This window comes from Crocuta crocuta, unplaced genomic scaffold (assembly GCF_008692635.1).
Source record: "Crocuta crocuta isolate KB4526 unplaced genomic scaffold, BGI_CrCroc_1.0 scaffold130, whole genome shotgun sequence".
Taxonomy (NCBI): domain Eukaryota; kingdom Metazoa; phylum Chordata; class Mammalia; order Carnivora; family Hyaenidae; genus Crocuta; species Crocuta crocuta.
In genome coordinates, this window is record NW_027527920.1 from 16,683,032 (window position 1) to 16,694,992 (window position 11,961).

At 33.2% G+C, this 11,961-nt stretch overlaps 1 protein-coding gene across 5 annotated transcripts in view; it reads left to right on the forward strand.

Annotated features, from left to right (window-relative positions):
- ZNF280D (zinc finger protein 280D) overlaps positions 1–11,961 on the forward strand; it is a 135,045-nt gene that overhangs the window by 120,009 nt on the left and 3,075 nt on the right. For 4 of the 5 annotated variants that reach the window (XM_077748128.1, XM_077748116.1, XM_077748122.1 and 1 more), the window contains one exon: positions 9,337–9,392. In XM_077748128.1, the coding sequence (XP_077604254.1) occupies positions 9,337–9,392 (56 nt within the window). Of the gene's footprint in view, positions 1–9,336; positions 9,393–11,961 lie in introns of those variants that run through there. The other variant, XM_077748138.1, reaches the window with a different exon arrangement.

Below are 11,961 nucleotides of genomic sequence, written 5' to 3' on the forward strand. Positions count from 1 at the left end.
TCAGTGAACTGTGTAGTAAATAGATAAACTGTCATCCAGGCTTGAATTACACCGCAGTTGCCATAGATCTTTAATTTGTAAAATAAAATGCGTATCTGTGACATGCAATAAAATGAGTATGTCTGTATTTTGGAATTCTGGAGTCAGTTGAATGCCTGCAACTTCCATGGGAAGACTCGGATGGCAAATTGCAATTACTATTGGTCAATTTAAGCATTCAACACAGTAGCACCTACCCACCCCTCACCTTCAGCCCCATGTCAAGCAGCTGTGCACATGTACCTAGTGCAGCTTGCACAAAGCTTATGGGACCAGAGTGGACAAAAAGGATAGTACCCTCCAAGTATTGAGGATCTGTCCTGTTATCACTGACTGATACTTCTTATCATTTCATTGCACAGAAGTGTGCAGGTTGTTGTTACACATCTCATTGTTGCAAGCCCCTCCCCTTATGGCTGATGTGACTTCCAGGGCATTTAAAGGTATAGTGCCCTTTCCCCCCCTTAATTTTTTGCTTTTTCCCCTTTCAGGAGCCTTACATTAAAGATTAGGACATTTAAAAACAATCACATATATGGGTAAAATTAGAAAGTGATTGTACATGCCCAGAGAAGGGCTCACAATAGATCTGAGCAAACCTTAAGTTTACATCTCATGTTGATCCCAGGAACAGAGACAGTCTACGACAATGCAAAGAAATAAAAACAATAGCAAAAACAGCAGAGATTGAGAAGGGGGAGAATCTGATTTCCAAAGTTACTACGTTATTAGTTTCAAATGTCCAGTGTACAACAAAAAAATCACATGGCATACATAGAAACAGGCAAGTATGGCCCATTCAGAGGGGGAAAAAAATAGAAACTGGTCCTGTAAAAAGACCTAATGGCAGATATTTTCTAAACACTTTGAAACAACTATTTTAAAGATGCCCAAAGAACAAAAGGAAAGTGGAAAAGGATTAACAGTATGTTAACAATATGTAAGTGTTAGAGTAAAAACCTGACAAGTCAAAAAGACATTCTGGGGCTGAAAAGTACATTAACTGAAAATTAAAAGTTCACTAGAGGAATTCAAAAGCAGATCTGAATAGACTGAAGAAAGAATCAGCAAACTTGGAAGAAAGGACAACGGAAAGTATTGAGTTTGAGAAACAGAAAGGAAACAGACTGAGGACAAGTGAACAGAGCCTAAGGCAGTTGGGGCCCACTATTATGCAGACAAACACACATATCATGGGAGTCCCAGAGAATATTTGACAGAGACTAACAGGCAGAGAATATTTGAAGAAATAATGATTGAAAATTTCTCAAGTTTAGTGAAACACATGAATATAAACATCAAGAAGCACAATGAATTCCAAGTAAGATGAACTCAAAAGAGACCCACTCTGAGACACATTAATAATAAAACTCTCAAAGGACAAGGGAATCTTGAAAGCAAGAGAGAAGCAAATCATCACATGTAGGGGGCCCTCAATAAGATTATCAAAAGATTTCTCATCAGAAACTTTGGAGGCCAAAGGCTATGGACCAATATATTCATAGTGCTAAAAGAAAAAGTAATTTTATATCTGTTAAAACTATCCTTCAAAAGTGAGATATTCTGACAGAAAACCCAGGAGAGTTTGTGACAACTACATCTGTCCTGCAAGAAATGCTCAAGGGAGTCCTATAAGGTGAGATGAAAAGACATTATGTGGTAACTTAAAGATGTATAGAGAAATTGATATCTCAATAAAGGTAAGTACACGGGCAATTATAAAAACTAGTAGTATTGTAATAATATATTGTAACTTTTTTATTTTCTATGTGAATTAAATAAATTCATTAAATGAAAAACATACTAGTATATTTTTATATAGTATAATACTATATAGTATTTCTATGTAGTATAATACTAGTATAAGCTGGTATTAGAGTAACTTTGGTTTCTAACTCCAAATCTTGTTTTCCACATATTAGGAAACTAATGTATTTAAAATAATTTTTATAAAGATGTGATTTTATGACAAGAGCCAAAAAGCAGAGGGGAATGGAGCTGTAAAGGAGCAGAGTTTTTGTAAGTTACTGAAGTTAAGCTGGTATAAAATCAAATTTGAGGGTGACAACCTTAGAATGTTAAATGTAATTCCCATGATAACCACACACAAAAAAATAACTATACACAAAGGAAATGAGAAAGGAATTTAAACATTTAATCACAATCAACTAAACACGAACAAAGTCAGTAGTGGAGGAAATGAGTGCAAAAGCAATTATAAAGCAAAAAGAAAGCAAAGAACCAACAGATATACATCCCTCCTTATCAGTAATTAATTTAAATGTAAGTGTGTTAAACTGTAATCATAAGACAGATGTTGGCAGAATGGATACTAATGCATGATCCAAGAGCATGCATTCTACAGGAAACTCACTTGAGATCTAAAGACACAATTTAAAATGAAAAGATAAAAAGGATATTCCATGCAAATAATAACAAAAATAGAGCATGGGTATGTTTACTAATATCAGAGAAAATAGACTAAAAGGAAAAAGATTATAAAAAATAAGGAAGGACATGATGCATTAATAAAAGGTTCAATACAGCAAGAAGATATAATAGTTATAAATATTTATGTACCTCATGACAAATCACCAAAATATATATAGCAAAAACTGACAGAATTGAAGGGCAAAATTGACTGTTCTACAATAATAGTTGGAGTCTTCAATACCCCAGTTAAAATGATGGGTAGAACAATAAGACATAAATAAGGAACTAGAGAATTAAATAAGCCAAGAGGATTTAGCAGACATTTAGAGCTAGATCTAGGTCCACCCAGAAACAGCAGTTAGCCAAGGGGGAAAAAAAAAAGGCAACCAAATTGGAAAAAAGGAAGTAAAATTATCCTGTTTATGTAAAAACCCTGAAGAGTCCACCAAAAACAGAACAAAGCAAAACAAACAAAACAAAACAAAACACCCTGTTAGAACTAATTAATGGGAGGCGTCTGGGTGGCTCAGTCAGTTAAGTGTCCAACGTTGGCTCAGGTCATGATCTCACAGTTCATGAGTTCAAGCCCTGCATCGGGCTCTGTGCTGACACTCGGAGCCTGGAGCCTGCTTCAGATTCTATGTCTCCCTCTCTTTGCCTCCCCCACTTCTACTCTATCACTCTGTCTCTCAAAAATACAAAGTCAACACACAAAAATCAGTTGCATTTCTATACACTTTAAATAAAATCTGAAAAGGAAATTTCAAAATCATTCCATTTACAATAGCATCAAACAGAATGAAATAGGAATTAACCAACGGGATGCAAGACTTGTGAAATAAGACTTAAAAACCTTACTGAAAGATATTTTTAAAATAAATGGAAATACAACCCATGTTCAAAGATTGGAAGACTTAATATTGTTAAAATGTCCATACCACCCAGAGCAATGTACCAATTTATTGCAATCCCTACAAAAGTCCCAAAGACAGTTTAACTTTTGCAGAAATAGAAAATCCTGTCCTGAAATTTACATGGTACCTCAAATAGCTGAAACAATTTTGACAAGGAAGAGCAAAACTGGAGGACTTACACTGACTTCAGAACTTAGTGCAAAACTACAGAAATCAAAACAGCGTGGTATTGGCATAAAGACAGACACATAGACCAGTGGAATAAAAATGAAGCCCAGAAATAAAGCCTCACATATGTAGTCTAATGATTTTTGACAAGGTGGCCAAGATCAATGGGGAAAGGAGAGTCTTTTCATAATTGATGCTGGGAAAACTGGATATTCACATGGAAAGGAGTTAGATTGGACCCTTACCTAATACTATATACAAGCATTAAATCAAATTGGATCAAGGATGTTAACTTAATGTAATACCAACAACAAAAACATTCTTGCAAGAACACAGGATAGAAGCTTTATGACATTGGATTTGACAATGATTTCTTAATTATCACACCAAACCACACAGGCAAGGAAAAAAATACACAAATTGGTCTTCATGAGAATTTTAAAATTTTGTACATCAGGTATACTATCCAAGGGTAAAAAGGCAACCCGCAAAAGACAGGAAATATTTGCAAGTAATATATCTGATCCAAAATATTCAGAGAACTCCTAAAATTCAGTGACAAAAACCAACACAGTTTAAAAAATGAGTAAAGGACTTGAACACTTTTCTCCCAAGAAGACATATAAATAGAAAGGATATGCAGCACTAATTATTAGAGAGACACAAATCAAAACTATGATGAAATGTCACCTCATACCTGTTAGGATGGCTACTATAAAAACACAAAAACAAGTGTTGATGACAATGTAGAGAAATTGGAACTCTTGTGTGCTGTTGTTGAGAATGTAAAATGACACAGCCAGTAGGGCAGTTCCTCAAAAGAAAAAATATATGTATGTGATCCAGCAGCTCCACTTCTGAGTATACGCAATAGAAAACAGAGACTAAGGAGTTAGGTGTATACCTATTTTCGTAGCAACTTATTCACAATAGGTAAAACAGAAGTAAACCAAGTATCCATCTATAGATAAATGGGTAGGCAAAATGTGATATATTCATACAGCAGAATATTATTCAGCTCTGTAAAGGAAACAAATTCAGCTCTACAGCATGGATGAGCCTTGAATGCATATGTTAAATGAACTAAATCAGTCACGAAAAGATAAATACCATATGATTCCCCTTTATAAGGTACTTAGAGCAGTCAAAATTATAAAGACAGACTGTAGTGGTGCTTACGGGCTGCAGGAAAGAGGAGAATGTGGAGTTTAGTATGTATGGAGTTTTAGTTTTACAAGATAAAAAAGGTATGGGCATGGGTAGTGTTGATGGATGTAAAACAATGCAAATGTATTTAGTACCACTGAACTGTACACTTAGAAGTGGTTATGATGGTAAGTTTTATGTGTATTTTATCACAATAAAAAAAAAACATGTATATAGGGATATGTGTTCTTCCTTTTACCTCAGGTTCCAGTATGGCTTTGCATACCACTGATCTCAGCATAGTTACATCACAGTTTTTGAGACCCTTATGTGTGCTGATCCGGGAAATACTATGATTTCTTTTCCTTTACTATATCTTATTTTACTTTTATGGAGTTAAACAATATATATCTTTAGTCATTTGTTTTTCTATACACTTAAGGCTGTTTTTTTTTTTTAATGTTGTGATTTATTTATCTAATGTTTGGAAGTATTTTTTCCAAATGTTCACACACATCAAAAGAAATTGTTGGAGAGTCTGTATATCTCTTCAGATCTCCTTCATTGTGAACTACTTACTCTCCAAGTCTGGTGCATAGTTTGTTGTATCAGGATTTTCCTTTTCCACTTTCTTATTTTGGATGTCCTATTTCCTGAACTATGAGTGCCTTTTTGTTGTTTTTACTTCTTACTTTGATGAAACATGCTAACAACTTCCTCAGAAGAAGTGCATGTTTTTTCACTCCTTGCATATTTAAAACTTTATTTATATTTACTTAAATGATAGATTGGCTGAAGTACATAGAAATCATTTTTCCCATGCAGTTTTGAAAGTATTGTTTTTTATAGGCCTGATGCCATTCTTTCTCCAGTTTCATTGTGTTTTTTGTTTATTTTGTTCTTTCTGGAAACTTTAATGATTATCTTTAGTGTTCTGAAATTTCATGATAATATGTTCACCAGTCATCCATTTTCCATTCATCCATTCAGTATGGTAGACATTTGATAAGCCTTTGTATTTGGAGGTATATGTTTGGGGAAGTTTTCTTATATTATTTCTTAGGCAAATTTTCACTTTTCTTTGTTCATGTTCTCCTGTTGATGTGACACTGATTTCCTGCTTTAACTCCTCTAATTGTATGGTATTTTCTTTCTTGCCTTCCTTCTTTTTGTCTTTTTCATTTAATCTTTTTAAAAAGATTTTCTGTACTTAATAACTTATTATAGTTGTCATATATTTATTTTTGAAGAGCTCTTTAATATTTTTATTTGTCCTTCAGTTCTCTTCATAATTTTTGTTCTTATTTAATGGATGTAAAATCTTATACTTCTTGCAGGATACAAAATGTATATTATATATTTTGTCTTTCTTTCCCAGCAATGTCTCTCATATCTCCTAGCTCCTTTCTTTATTCCTTTCCAATTTGTTTCAGTATTTCTGATGTTAAAGAATGTGTTCAGTTGTGTGGTGATCCTTGGCTGCCCATACACACTAAAGAGTGAAGCATTATAAAGTGCAGTGAAAACTCATTTTTGAATGGGGACAGGGCTGCCTCATGTAGTCATACAGGTTGTGCACTGAAGAACTCCAGGGGGTACTCTTTACATATATCCCTAGTACTCTCAAAGAGTATTGGGTTTGCCGTATTAGAAATTAAAACTAGGAGTTCTAAAATATATTATAATTTAAAAATAAAACTAATAAACTACTCTGTTCACATAAATAACACTTTTCTGAAAAATATTTTCTGAAATACAAGATATTTAATTAGAAGCCTGGTATTTTATTCTTTTGCATTACTTTTTAATGTCTGGTTAAGTAGAAGAAAACTAGATTTTCATGTTTCTGCATTCAGTCTTTTGTGATATGTTATTGTGGTTGAAATATATGAGGAATATCCAGCCTTAGCCAGTACTTCAATAGTCTTTTCAAATAATTGTGATTATTTTTTGATACTCTTTAAAAGTAGGCAAGTGGAAGTTTTCATAAAGGTTTTTTCCAGTGCAGAATTTGATTCCATATCACTGAACTTATATGTTTGCTACATTAAAATCTATTGGTCTGCCTTACACTTTGATTGAATCTTTCATTCATAAATGATTTTATAGCATCATAGATTAGTCATTTGGGAAGATAGTTGGTTCACTGCATTACATAGATCTTGCAAATGTTGACATGTTGTATGTATAATTGCAAGTACGCACATTCATTATTAGCATTAATCTAATCAATGGTGACTGCAAGTTTTCCTAAAATTTTATTTTTGTTTTAATTCTATTATGTCAATAAACACTGTCAGTTGTTTTCTTTGCTATGACAGGCCTACTTTGTCAGTTTTCTTTATTAAAATTTTTTTGTTTAATGTTTTATTTATTTCTGAGAGACAGTATGAGCAGGGGAGGGTCAGAGAGAGAGGGAGACACAGAATCAGAAACAGGCTCCAGGCCCTGAGCTAGCTGTCAGTACAGAGCCCGACGCAGGGCTCGAACCCACAAACTGTGAGATCATGACCTGAGCTGAAGTCAGACGCTTAACTGACTGAGCCACCCAGGTGCCCCTACTTTGTTAGTTTTCAAGAAAGTATGTCCTAAATAACCATGTCTAAATATTTATAGTTTGGCAGTCATCCTTTAAAATAAAAATGATATTCTATGAAAAAAGTATACCTAAGTTTACTATTGCAACTTGCAACTCAGTCTCAGACCAAAGTGTTTTCAGTATACAATAGCAGTGCTTTATGCATACTTCTGTTTTATCACACAGAATATTCAAATGACATGAACTCTGAGATTGATATTTAATAAAGTGAGTGTTACTGCCGGTGTTTGCCAGTGAAGAATTCAGTTACTGCTAGTGTAGTTTTGGTTTGATGCCACTGCCTTAATTCTTGTTAAGATGCCAGCATGTTTACTCACTATTGATTTTGTGCCATGAGTTTTAACTTCACCTGCCTCCTGAAAGTGTCTTGCGGCCCCAAGGTGTCTGTGGAAAACACTTGGAGAACTGTTGACATGTATTATAATATGAAGATTAGTTCGTTCTTCTGGATTAGTGCTCTATACAATCTATACAGTCTGTATGGGAATTGTTGAGACTTCCCACAGGAAAATCAGATGATGAGCTGACTAATTCTTTGGTGAGGAAGATGCTTTCCACGTCATTATAGGAAACCTTGTCTGTCTTGAGTCTGATAATTTTCTCTGAAGAAGAATCTTCTAGATTTCAGGTGGTGGTGGTAGAGTGAAGAGTGATCTCTCCAGCTGCTAGCATACTGGGAGCCATTCTAGGGGAAGAACTGTGGGGACCTTTATTCAGTTTATGGACTTTGACCACATGTTTCTCTTTTCTCCCAGTACCTCATCGTTGCCCTTTGCCATTCCTAGTGTTCACAAGTCTAGATTGTCTTTAGTTCATAAAGTTAAACTTTAGCCTGTCTTGTAGAGGAAAGGGTAGGTATCTATTGTCTGAGTTGAGGAAAGCATTTAGATTTCTCAGCAGTCCTTGTGCTTCATTTTAATTTTTTTATGTACTGGATATTAAACTGAATTACTCCAAATACCAGATTGCTTAAGTTTCTGGGCAAATTGATTTTCTTCTCCATGCACTCCCTTACTCAGATATTTAGTTGTAACTTCCTCTGTGCTGCAAAGTCAACTTGAACTTTTCTAGTCACTTTCCATCTAAAAATTTGTTGAAATCCCATAGACAATCAGTATGCTTTGGTGTTTTCTCGGTCTTTATGAATGAAAATGTTTTATATCTTTGCCTCATTTTAGCAGGGTGTTAGGAGAGTAAAAAATAAATAAATTTGTGTGATTAATACACCATTATCAATTTCAATAGTCAATCACTATAGTACTTAAGAACTAGACCTAGATTTGAATTTTCACCATTTATTGTAGTTATTACCTAGGGTTCTCTACTTAACCTATGTAGCTGTATTTCTTATTATAAAACTGGAGTTGAGAATTCCTAATATGAAGATTAAATGAGATAATGAATGCAGAGCTCTTAACATTCCTCATGCATCATGTGCTCAGTAATCAGTAATTTTATGAACTGTTAGTCTGGACTCTGGGTTACTGACATTTTATTGTATTCTTTTCTCCCTGTAAAACATTTAAAGTAACCAAATATTTAATCTATCATTTCCTATTACTTGGTTTGACGATGGAAGAGTTAACATGACTCCAAATATGAAATTATAATTTCATAAATGTTTTATATAAATGTTTGTATTTAATATGTTTGTATAAAATACTGTGGATGCAACTTGTTATTCAAATTCAATTTGTGTTTTACTAGTTTTTTATTCAAGTGATTATAATTACAGCCCACATTTTAAACAGTCTAAGAAAAACAGATATTGTTATAACTGGTTAATTGCTTCATGACCTTGATTCAGAAACTTTTGGTACACTGAAATTCTGATAGGTACTTTTTAATAATTTTTTTAAGTTATGCTTTTAATTTGGAGAATTATTCTAGTACATCCTTTAGATTAAGAAATTGTTTTTCTATTTCTTTGGTATATTAAGTTGAACACTTAAGTTCTTTTAATCCAGAAAGTTTAGTGTCATTAAAGTAGTTTAAGCCTAACTATGAATATAAAAGAAACATTCTTAATCATTTCAGGAAATTACAAGACCTAATATGGCTGAAGGAGAAAGAGAAACATCAAATTCTGAAAGGTAAACATAAGGAAAAACTGACTCTCCTGGAATTCAAGTACATAAAAACCTTGATACTTGAGCTGAGCTGCATTATTTTAGTTAATTGATATTTTACTTTAGTTATTTTGTTTACTTTTTTTTTAAGTTCATGTATTTTGAGAGAGAGGGAGAGCTCACAAATGGGGGAGGGGCAGAAAGGGAGGGAGAGAGAGAATCTCAGGCAGGGTCTGTGCTGCCAGTACAGAGCCCAGTGCAGTGCTCAAACCCACAAAACCATGAGATTGTGACCTAAGCTGAAAGCAAGAGCTGGACTTTTAACTGACTCAGCCACCCAAGTGCCCCATTATTTTAGTTTTAATTAAAATAAAAATTTGAAATTTCAAGTCAACAAAAATATACTGTTGATCCTTAGTTTTAAAATCATTTTTTTAGTTTTCACATTTTTAAACAACTTATAGTTGTTAAATTTTTAAAAAGTACTTATTAGTAAATAAAATGTTAACAGATATTAATTGCCCCTATCAAATGAAAACAATTACAAGACACTGCAAGTTACAAGACAGATGGAGACAATTTTTGCAAACAAATCATCTTAAAATCTTTTTTTCCTCGAGTATTTTCAAAAGCTATAAAGGTACTTCTGTGGTGGGAACTTAACATAAAAGTTTCAGACTTCAGGAATTGGCTTTTAAAAATGTAATGCTCTGGTCAACACTAAAGAGCACAAGTCATTTTAGAAGCTTTCTTAACAAAAGAGAATCTAACATTCAAATTAGAACTTAATTCCAGATAAAGATAATTTTATTTTATCTTTTTAAATTAAGCAATTTCCCCATTTCTATCTTTATGCTGTATATTTTATATACAGCTATATAGCATAAGTTGTAGGGTGCTGGTTAACTGAATAAGAGTGATTACTCTCTTGCCCCTGAAAAGAAAATTATGGAATAAGACCTTATGAAGGTGTTTCTTAGACTTTACTAGAAAAATTATGTAGCCTTTCTTAACCTAGAATTTAGGGACAGGGAGAATAGTTAACAAAAGTTCAACGAAGGAGTTATAAAAAGCAGACCATTCACCTCTCTATAATTTAATGTTTTCTGTAAATTGTAGTTAGTCCAATAAGATCTTAACAAAAATACTGATTATATACATTTAAATGAGGAAAATAAGCTAATTGTTTGCAGATGGTATATTTGACCTGTAAGATCCAAGAAAATGAGCTAAGAATGAAATTAATGAGAGTATATATTAAGATACTTTGTTACAAAAATCTGATTTTTTCGATATACCAATAACATGGTTACAAAATATAATGGATAAAATAGCTAATTGACAAAAACAAAAAATAAGAAATGTACAGGGTCTAAGTGAAGAAAAATATAAACTTACTGTGATAACAAATAGCTAATAACTACTGTATGATAGCCCATTTTCCAAATTAATTTATAGTTTGAATAATGAGTGTTTAATTAAAAGTCCTAATGGGATTTGGTTTGGAAACCAACAGTGTTTAAAGAAGATTCATATTTTCTATTTACCAGTATAATTATTTAAATCATTGCTCTCTTGTTAGATATTAGGTTGTTTCTGTATTCACTATTTAAACATTGTTTTTATGAGCATCTTTGCACAAATATCTTTTACATTTTTAACTATTAAACTTAGGAAGATAAGTAGTAGATTATAGTTGATTTGCTCTATTAAATAATAAAGGACACTTGTTGGGATGAGCACTGGGTGTTATACATTTGTTGGGATGAATCACTGGAATCTACTCCTGAAATCATCTAATATATTATGGTTCACTACATAGTTGGTGTTAACATGCCAGGATAAGTGTGAACACACTCACACTCATACACACATAAACATTTTTATATATAAACAAACATTTATGTATATATGCTTGTATATATTTACATATATTTTTCAGGCATGTGTTTGCTTTTTTTTAATTAAGCTATTAAAAAATTAGGGAAATATTTATAAATGTTTATTTGATTTTGCATAAGGAAAGACATTCTAATTAAGAGGATATAGGAGTCATTTAAAAAATAGTTTTTTCTGGTGCTCCTAGGTGGCTCAGTTCTGCTCAACTTCTGCTCGGGTCATGATCCTCGCGGCTTGTGGGCTCAAAGCCGAGTAGGGGTCTATGCTGATAGCTCAGAGCCTAGAGCTACTTCAGATTCTGTGTCTCCCTCTTTCTCTGCCCCTCCCCTGCTCACACTCTTTCTCTTTCTCAAAAATAAATAAACATTAAAAAAATAGTTTTTTCCAGATATGTTCACTTCTTGTTTAAAGTTTCAAATTAATAAGAATGCTTAAATTTTAACCTAGATAGGCAAGAGTATGAACAGTTGAAAGTAATGATTATTAGGACTAAAACCAGTTTTGATAGATTCCCCAGGTCTCCTTTTAAGATGTGGCTCTGGAGTTTCTCAGTCTCTTCTAAGAAAAGAGAATTTCTTCTCAGCCTAAGAAAATGGCCATCTCCTAAAGTGTAACATGGCAAGGACTGGAGACTTGGGCTATTTTTTTTTTTTTTTTTCCTGTTGTGGCAGGGAGGGTTGTTTTTTTTTTTTTT